This window comes from Phocoena phocoena, chromosome 11 (assembly GCF_963924675.1).
Source record: "Phocoena phocoena chromosome 11, mPhoPho1.1, whole genome shotgun sequence".
Classification (NCBI taxonomy): domain Eukaryota; kingdom Metazoa; phylum Chordata; class Mammalia; order Artiodactyla; family Phocoenidae; genus Phocoena; species Phocoena phocoena.
The window spans coordinates 46,068,303-46,078,881 of record NC_089229.1 but is presented as its reverse complement, the minus strand read 5'-3'; the positions used below and the strand labels follow the sequence as shown (position 1 = coordinate 46,078,881).

Sequence of the window (10,579 nt, the reverse complement as noted above, 5' to 3'; positions counted from 1 at the left end):
CACGTCTCCCTTTCTCTGTTCTGACAGTAGCCACTGAGTCACCTTCATGGCTTCTATCCCTGCTAGACAGTCCTTCTTCTGTGTCCCTGCCATGGTTCCATCTTCCACCAGGTGGCCTTAGATCCTGGGATCTGGTAACATTTTCTCTGTCCCTCCAGGCCTACAAGTGGTAGCAACTTCCTACTGTTGCTAATCTCTGGTTTACCTTGCCATCGCATTTGACTTCTTACTTCTTCCATCACCTACCTGTGCAAGCAGTTGCTACAAACTAAACTGTGTCCCCCCTGCACCCCAAATTCATACGTTTGGGCCCTAACCCTCAGTGTGGCTGTATTTGGAATAAGGAAGTAATTATGGTTAAATGAGGTCAAAGGGTGAAGCCCAGATCTGACAGGATGGCTGTACTTTTAAGATGAGACACTAGAGAGCTCACTCTCTCTCCCTGTCATGTGAGAACGAAGCAAGCAGGTGGCTGTCTGCGAGCTAGGAAGAGAGCTCTCACCAGGAACTGAATCTGCCAGGACCCTGATCTTGGACTCCCAGCCTCCAGAACTGTGAGAAGATTCATTTCTGTTGTTTAAGCCACCAGTCTGTCATATTTTGTTACAGCAGCCTGAGCTAACTGAAACAGCAGTTCCCTGTGTTATATTTCCATTATTTGTAATGGCTAGAGAGGTTTTGTTTCTCTGCCTACCCTGACTGACACAGTTCTTTACATCATTGATACCATAAAATATTTACCACGAACTATCTTAGTATGTGCCTGACTATGCAAAAGGCATGTTCATATTCATTTCCTAATCTATTTCTTCCAAAAACTCTGTAAGGTAGGGCAAAATGATACAACATAAGGAGCACAAGTTTTGAGTCACTTGACTCAGTCACAACTCCTCTACTTACCAGCTGCATGACCCAAAAAAAGGTAGTTAATCTCATTAGACCCTGGTAGCCTCCTCTATTAAATGGGTCTAATAATAGTACTAACCTAAGAGGGTTGTTCTGGATTAAATGAGTTACCCTATGCAATGTACTTACAATATTTTTAGGCATATAGTAAGCTCTCAATAAATCTAAATATTATTTTTAGCTACAATTTATTGAGTGCCTATTATGTGCCAAGCCCTGGGACAGGTACTAGGGACATAAAGACAAATAAGAAACAATCGATGTCTTCAAGGAGTTGCATATAATCACAGAGGCAAACACATAAACAGGTAATCATAATAAAATATGGCACCTTTATTAACAGACATATTCTGGGAAAGCCAAATAGAGCACGATCCACAGACAGGGTTTGAGAGGCAACTGTCAATGTCTGAATCCCAGTTCTGCCAATTACTTATGGTTTGGCTCTGGGCAAATTACCTAACTCCTCTAAGCCTCTATTTTCTCACCTACAAAATGAGGCTAGTAGTAGTATCTACGGCATATGGATGTGGTGAGAAGAAACAGATAATACAAGTAGTTTCTGGTATAGTTCCTGGAAGATGGCATGCTCAGAAAAGGATAGTTATATTTGTCATGAATAGGGAGCAGAGAATTGGGTTGCCTAACCTAGCCCAGGGCTCCCCCAAGTTCTTGCTCCCCACTGGTTCCTCTGATCTATTTCATCTACTTCCTCTTCCTCCTCAGAAGAGGTGGCTGAGTCTATCATACTTTTCTACTATGAGTATAGATTAATATAGCCACTTATAAAATTTCTCTACAGATTCTATGAAATCTAATTACAGTATATGTATACAAAGCAGTTCCACTCCTGCATGTCTACCTAGAAATGAGTACATATGTGTACCAAAAGATGTAAAAGAATGTTTATAGCAGCTTTGCTCACAATAGCACCAAATTGGAAGCAAACCCAATGCCCATCAACAAGAGGATGGATAAATACACTGTGATATATTCATATAGCATGGGATACTACTTAGCAATGAGAATAAACTAAAGTGACGCAAAACAATACAGATGAATCTCACAGACAACGTGATGAGCAAAAGAAGCTGGAGTTCAGACTTTACTTTCTATTTAAAGAAAGTTCAAGAAGGAGTAAAATAAATCTATGGTCATAGAAATCAGAAGAATGGTTACCTTTGGGGAGGTATTTGCTGAGAAGGGCAGTGGTGTACTGGTAAATGTTTCACAACCAGCACTCCAAAAAAAGCCCTGATTTTATAGAATTTGCCTATTTCTATGATGTAAATACTTAAATACCCCCAGTGTGGTGGATTTCAAGTTACCAACTTGATGTCACTGAGCACGAAGTTGGGAAGAGATGGATATGTATATAGTCTGCTCTGGCAAGTCGGTGAGCTCCAACTCCAGCCGCCCCGGGGGGTAACATGAAGGGGTGTTCTGGTGTGCTGGAAATGCTCCATATCTTGATCTGGACAGTGCTTGCTACCCACGTAGTGAATACTTAAGATTTGTTCACTTTATTGTGTGTATACTATACCTTGATATAAAGTAAAATGTAAAAATGCCTGTGAGAGCTACAAAGGGAAAAGCACTTATAACTATTTCCCAGAGGAAGATTCAGAGATGTACCAGAGATTCAATGGCTGGAAAGGCAGCATTCAGATCTTCTTGTCCTCACAACAGAGAGAAAAAGAAACACTATTAGTAGACACTGGCATAAACAGACAAGAGACGGTGACTCTTTCAGCTGGGCCACTCTCAACCTTCCAACATGAGGCTTAATTTGATCTTACCACCAATGGTTGATACATCACGCAAGACAGAGTGTTGCTTCTGAAAAGCCTAGACGCACTGCCTTAACTAACTATGGTCCTGTTGCTTAGAGATTAGTATTCCACTGGGTGGCTCCAGATGAATGCTTTAAGCACAGTACCACCTGAACACAATGATCAGACAGGAAAGAGCATCAATGTAAACAATGTTACTTTTATTTTGAGGAAAAATGCACATTCATCTAATTTCCTTGTGTCCCTGAAATCTTAAATATGTTCAATATGACTGGAAGATCTCTGTGATCTAGCTAAATGACACATTTTAATAGGACAGCTGCTCTTAACACAGCACTCATATATTTAAAGTTACAAATCCAAAACAAAATTTTAAAGGGGTTTGACCGATGATGACTTGACACAGCTACAGACTTACTTCTTCCTGATCTGGCAGTACAGGACAATAGAAAATATCAGACCAAGTACCTAGAAAATAAGAGGATTAACATGGAATTTAAAGTAAAACACTAGAGATATTATAAATAAAAAGAACATTGTATATGAAAAGATTCTGGCTACTGACAATTCGAATGTTATTTATCTAAGCCATCTCTCTTCCTGGGAAATTAGAGACTCTAACATTGAGAAAACGCCCAGTATTTTTGTGTTTCAATCAGGGTTTTCAGCTAGCAGTCTGCCTCTAACTGGCCCTATTTGTGCAGTAGCAGCTGTCACTGAAGCAACCCACCCTTTTGGAATACACACACCCTCTGTAGGGCATGGCCATGGAACTCTGGGGAACTCAGGCCTCTGGGTCTAAAGATGCCTACTGCTTCTATGAAAAGCTTATAATCATCTGGTTTAGATCATCCACATAAAAATCAAGGAGTCTAGAATTTCTCTTGCCATATTTTAGGCATCGCCAAGAGGAATGAAAGAAAAAGTAACCCTTTTCTTAAAAAGCTTCTAAATTGAAGGGGAATGGCATCATTCAGGAATTTCCTTTGAAGTGAAAATGTACAGCTGAAAATCTGGGGCATAATTTCCATCTCATTAAGTGGCTCTCCCAAGAATGAGGGACCCCAGCACTTGCCCTAATTGGCTCTAAAGTTGGTGAGTGGCATGCTGTGGCTTTGATGTAGAAATGACAGAACCTGTGTGTATTGCAGATAGAAAGTTTCCTCTCCACCAGCCTCCTCTGAGGGGAGTCAGGGAGAGGATGACATGCCATTTATGCTGAGTCATCTCCAGCGCTCCTACTGTACGGAGATGTCCTGCTTACTAATTCTTTCCCGGAAATGCCTTTCAAATGAGAACTGCTGCCCAATATTTTTTCCTTCAAAAAAATAAAAAATACTGAAGGACTTCCTTGGCCATCCAGTGGTTAAGACTTTGCCTTCCAATGCAGGGGATGCGGGCTCGATCCCTGGTCGGGAGCTAAGATCCCACATGCCTCGTGGCCAAAAAACCAAAAAGAAAACAGAAGCAATATTGTAACAAATTCAATAAAGACTTTAAAAATAGTGCAAGTCAAAAACTCTTAAAAAAAATACTGACACCAATTCTTTGCAAAAATAATGACTTTCATTCAGAATGTTCTAAAAGTCATTCTTTTTGAATGACCGGAGAAAATGTTACAATTTAGTCTTTTACTTTGGTCCCAAGCCTTAAGTCTGGGAGATGAGTATCAGGAAAGAATCACGAAAATGGGCAAAACAGTGGGATAAGGCAGCTATCATCTTTTACTGTCACATCCGTGAAATAGAAGCCCAGCTTGCATCAGCAGACTAGACAGTTAATACCATACTTTCTTGCATTTCACTGCCTCTGAAAAGAAAATGTATCATTGTTCGTAAAAATAGGTAATAATTAAAAGAGATTCATCCTATAGTAATGGATGCTAAGACTCAGGATAAACTTGCTAAGTAATGTACACGTGCTCCTCATATTCTGAAGCCATCTAAAAAATGTAAAATTATTTTTTCTCTCTTTTAACTGCTCCATTCCTGGGACCATTCCTGGGTCCATTCCTGGGACCTCCTGTCAGGATAACTTTTATCCTACAAAGTGGTGACTATCAGTGTCAATGGCTTTTTTTTTTTTCCTTAATTAAAGTGAGGAGAGAAAGTGCTGATCATTTTTTGTGCTTGTAAGTTGCTGTAGTCAAATAAGGAGAGATATGATAGTCTGGTTAATGCAGAATAATGAGAATTCCAGTGTCTACAGGTAACATTTTCTTACAAAATAAAGCATTTTGCATAGATTTCTAGCATCCTACCTGAGAAGAATCCCTCAGGTATATGTTCTTAACAGAGCCTTGACAAAAGCTATTGGCCATTCCATCAGAGCCTATGCCTAAACAGACTAACGCCAATGATGTAAACGTCAGAGGGTGGGTTTTTTCATGTGATATTTTTCTATGGAGATAGTTTTAAGTGTATTTTCTGCAGGGAGATATTTGCTTTGTTTGCTTCTTAAAAATATTTATTAGAAGTATTTTTCTGTCTATATATCTTTATGTTTTCTTGAATTTGAAGTTGGGGAAAAGAGAATGTAGGCAGGCCTAAGTGTTAGGCAACTAGTATTAAGACTGTAAGACAGACTGATGGACATTTTTTGGATACGTTTTTATAGAATAGCTATCTTAGCTATAGACTATTTTCAAAGCTATTTTTTAAAGTAAAAATGAGAGGGAATACAAAATGATTTTTCTTTCTCTTCAAATCCCAGAGGGAGGGCAGGTTTTCTATTGAGAGAGTGAATGAAAAAAAAATTTCAAACAGTTCTTTGAACCAACTATCGTATCTACATAAAGTCTACAAATCACACTTAACTGGCATAACTTGAAATGGTTATAGTTTGTGATATTACCATGTAAATTCTATACCTAAAAATTCTTCTATGAAAGGTTTTCAGTAAGGTATTTTCATATATATATATATATATATATCTTTAGAACAACCAATAGAATATCTAAATATATAACAAATATATAAATGGAGTATACCAATTTCATAAAATACTGAAATGCTATTCCTCTTGTAATCTTATTTTCCATCAGATGTCTTTAGATTCTTGGCAATGTCTTTGGCTATGATATGAGAGACATCAATCTTCCCAGCTGATTATGTCCTTTTTTCCCCGGCTTTGCTTTTGAGAAGCTTCTTAAAAGCATCTGTGGGTTGTGGCCAAAGTCAATTGTCTGAATTTGAGTCTAAGATGGAATGTGACACTTATATTGACACTTACATTGAATACCTCAATTATTTTTTTAAATAAATTTATTTTATTTTTGGCTGTGTTGGGGTCATCATTGCTGCGTGTGGGCTTTATCTAGTTGCGGTGAGCAGGGGCTATTCTTGGTTGCGGTGCGCGGGCTTCTCATTGCAGTGGCTTCTCTTGTTGCGGAGCATGGACTCTAGATGCAAGGGTTTCATTAGTTGTGGCACATGGGCTCAGTAATTGTGGCTCACAGGCTCTAGAGCGCAGGCTCAGTAGTTGTGGCACACAGGTTTAGTTGCTCCGTGGCATGTGGGATCTTCCCAGACCAGGGCTCGAAGCCGTGTCCCCTGCATTGGCAGGCAAATTCTTAAACACTGTGCCACCAGGGAAGCCCTGAATACCTCATTTAAAGCTGGCTCATTTAAAGTCTACTTTACCAACACATGTGTGTGTTTTAGTTTATGGATGTGTGAGTACATATGTGTGACTGCTCACTTACATCCACAGCCATTAACTCATATTTCTAAATTAGCATTAACCCAAAATACAAAGCAGAGAAACAAAGGACATTTTACAGTGGGTAGAATTGAGAGAAACAGACCTAACGCACAGCACCATTTGACTTTGGTCATATATCGGACATAAAGGAAGACAGCTGCATCTACCAACAGAAAATGCTTCATATTTGGACCTATTCGTTTGGGCTACAAGGAGGTCATGCTTAATAGCCCAATTTGCTTCTCATAGTTCCAGCCCTTACTCTTATGGTTGGCTGAGAAATTCCACCGGTAACCTAAATGACCACTTAGGACACTAAATTGCTTCAATCTCAGCTAAAGTTACTCTCTGACAGTGATGTGGCACAAGTAAGAGGTAAAAGCTACCAGAAAACCCAAGGAGAACGTTGTACAATATTTCATGAGAGTGAAGTAAAACTCACTTAGCTGAGCAAACCAGCCCGCAGAGGCGTTAACAAGGGAGACACCTCACATCGTTAGGATTCTTGCCAATGCCCTGACGTGGACTGGTGAGTGAATTTGACTCACTTGATATCTAAATTAGCAAGATCTGGGATGATTACAAAAACACTTCCCTGAAATAGTTTTATTTCATCTTTTTGCAAAGAATTTCAGGCCACGTTAAAAAAAAAAAAAATCCTTCAGGTTCCGAAAACACCATACCAGAAGAGTCTAGCAAGATAAAAATCCTATACAGCATTTTTTTTCAAAGTCAATAATCAAATTGATGAGAGTAAATGCAGAAACCTCAAGCAGAGCGTCCTTAAACAGTTCTCCAAGTGAGTCCATAGTCCTTACAGTGAGAAAATCAAAGTCAACTGTCTAGTTTTTAGAACCTGTTAGATTTCTCTAGACTAGAATAGCAAGAAAACAGTTCTCCACACTCTTGAGCTCAGTTTTTATTTTCTATTTCAAAATCAGAAAGAGGGATAAAAACTTGTAAAGCTTGTGTTTTTATTTTGTTTGGTGCTTCTTCTAACTTCAGGAAACATTAACCCTTGTGCTAGTTTTCAATGGGAAAAGGATATCTGGGACTAAGAACCGCGTGGAAATTAATTCAACTTCTTCCCCCAGGAGAGAGATCATTCAGAAATAATAGCTTCTGCCCTGCCAATTTCCTAAGACTATAATCCCCTCCCCAGACCCAAGGCCAGTAGAGGCAGATGCTGGGCCTTGGGCACTTGGTACCCAGTGCTTTTCTGAATCACCTGGTTTTTATTTGGCTCTTCATAAATATTTGTTAGAAAAATTAATGAGCAAACAAGGGAATAAACAAAGAATTAATAATGCAAGATAATACTATACCTCAACAGCTGCCAGTCCAAACGCTAGTCCAATAACTATGGAAAGACTTCTTGAAAATAAGCATCTTATCAAAGAAAAGCATGACTGTTAAAAACATTAAAAAATTACCTTTAGTCAAATTTTGACCTTATTTTAGTACAGTACAAATTTTTATTTATTGGGCTAACTTTTTACATTGCTATCAAGGAACATACTCAACAGAAAGGAATTGGATTATTATTCCCGCCACTCCAAGCTCCTTCCCCCCTCCGAAAGGTTATAACTGTTGTGATTTGTTCATACATTAGGAAGCATTTGAGGAACAAAGTTTTGCTTCAACTACCTAATTACTGAATCTAGGGCTATTTAGTTATAAATACTCATTTTATCCTAACTTCCGATTGTTCATTTAGAGCTGTTATCACCTTGACTGTGTATTTTTTAGGTTTGTAACCTGCAGCAGAGAGTTCCCTCGTTGAGGTTTCAGCTAATTATAGTGTAGATTTTCATTTTTTTAATGATTTTTAAAAAAAATTTTTTGGCATGTTGGGTCTTCGTTTGCTGTTTGTGGGCTTTCTCTAGTTGCAGCGAGCAGGGGCTACTGTTCGTTGTGGTACGCAGGCTTCTCATTGCAATGGCTTCTCTTGTTGCAGAGCACAGGCTCTAGGCACGCGGGCTTCAGTAGTTGTGGCACACGGGCTCAGTAGTTGTGGCACACGGGCTCAGTAGTTGTGGCTCACGGACTCTAGAGTGCAGGCTCAGTAGTTGTGGTGCACAGGCTTAGTTGCTCCGTGGCATGTGGCATCTTCCTGGACCAGGGATCGAACCCATGTTCCCTGCATTGGCAGGTGGATTCTTAACCACTGAGCCACCAGGGAAGTCCCTACATTTTCATTTTTAAAACAAGGTTTTTTTCAAAAATCCCTTAATATGTGTCAGGGTTATTTTTACCTTAAAAAGGAAAAAAAATCATTATGTCCGCTGTTATGCTCTTACTTTAGACAAAAAAGAGAATTTAGAAATTTGTCTCTCTGCCACATTTTTAAACATTTATTCAAACCAGCATGAAATTTCAAGCTTAACATATTTTAGACCAGACCTAAAAATTTCAACAATTGTAAATTATATGAATAATTTTAAAAATGGAAAAATAATATACAATATAATAGTGTTATTGTCTGTATTGCCAGAAAGTATATCATCCCTATGATGGTCTTATATGTGCAAAGGGCTAACAAAATATTGCTATTTGTTAAATAAAATAAAAGTTCTCCGTGAGGTTAAGACAGTCTCTTCCCCTTCATTCCTGAATGTAATGGGTTTCTCCATTCTCATCTGATCCAAAGTGGTAAACATTAGAGGAAATGATTACATCATCTAAGATTAACTATGAGATTAATGGTATCTACTGAGTCACATTCATTATATTTTAGGGGTTTTCTCCCCCTCCCCCTCTAGATAACCAGGTTATCTTGGCAAAAGGGAGGGGAAAAGAGAAATGTGAATTATGGCCATTCCAGATTTCTTATTTTCCCAGACTTCTTGCAAGTGACACAAGGCAGATGGAAGTCTTTCATGAATTTATGATCTTCCTTTTGGGAAACTGGTGCAGCTATAAGTCTATCTTCAGCTGAATTATGTGTGAATTTGGAGAGAATATCTATTATTTTTCAGGATAATGCTAGGGCATTTCAAAATCTATCCTGAGGAAACACATCTTTGAGTTGAATCTTTAACAGGACACAGATAGCAATCTACAATTTAATGTACTAATTTCCTCATTATCCTAAGTGGAAACTACATTTGTTTACACCATAGTTATTTCCCCTCCTCCTTGTGGATATTGCGTCCCTAAAATTACATAGAGAGGAGGAGAGCAGGGAGGAATATAAAAATTAATAATGAAAACTTTTAGTGATATTACTTTGATGATGAAAAGACATGGTAGCTCTGTAATCTGGTAGATAACTTCTCCCCCATGTGTTACTTTAAATACTAGTAACAGCAATTTCCCTTCAGAACAGTCTCCTTTATTTTGATAAAATTAGTAAAAGGGATGTGATAGTCAACAGGTGAGACGTTTCCCCTGAGATACTTTCTATTTCCTAATATATAATTAACCACAGTAGCCATTACTAAACCAATGCTAGACTGAAAATATTCTTTAGGGATTACAGAAATTAACTCACTGAACTATAATAGCTTTCATGTATCTCTCCCTCATCTAGCCTATAATCTCCCAGAGGGTCCACAAGCATGTCTGATTCCAGCAAGGGTCTGTCTGACACCTAGTAAGCAGCGAAGAATAACAGCAAATAAATGAAACATTAATATCAACTGTCATTTCTGTACACTTCCCTTCCAGGCAGAAGGAACAAATTATGTAAAGCCCTATGGTAAGAGACATATCATGTCCTGCAGGAAGCTGTATCTTGAACCCCAAAGACTGAGTTAAATGGGGTCCCATCCTATCTTGTGCCTGGTCCTATCCAAGAAATACCAATAGTTCATTGGATTGAAGTTGCCTACTTATCTTTCTCTCTTCCCTATTAAAGCATTCACTCTGTGAGTGCAGACATTGCGCCCTATTTAGGAATGGATCTCCAGCAGCTGGTGAAAGGCCAGTACATAGGAAGTGGTCAATAAATATTTGATGAATTAAGGAATAATAAGAAATATAACATCCACGTATTAACATTCGCAAGTGACATAAATACGTCATCTTTACAACACGTGAAAGACAAACCTAAGTTTTTCTTTTTTTTTTTGGCTGCACCAAGTGGCAAGTGGGATCTTAGTTTCCAGACTAGGGATGTGCCCCCTGCAGTGGAAGCACAGAGTCGTAACCACTGGACCACCAGGGAAGTCCCCCAA

The 10,579-nt window shown here is 38.7% G+C and overlaps 1 protein-coding gene across 1 annotated transcript in view; it reads right to left on the bottom strand.

Moving 5' to 3' along the window:
- Positions 1–3,113: 3,113 nt before the first annotated feature.
- TSPAN8 (tetraspanin 8) overlaps positions 3,114–10,579 on the bottom strand; it is a 175,164-nt gene continuing 167,698 nt past the window's right edge. Inside the window, exons 7-8 of the mRNA XM_065888159.1 lie at positions 7,727–7,810; positions 3,114–3,167 (exon numbers count right to left, since the gene is read on the bottom strand). Coding sequence (XP_065744231.1) covers positions 3,114–3,167; positions 7,727–7,810 — 138 coding nt within the window. The remainder of the gene's footprint in view (positions 3,168–7,726; positions 7,811–10,579) is intronic.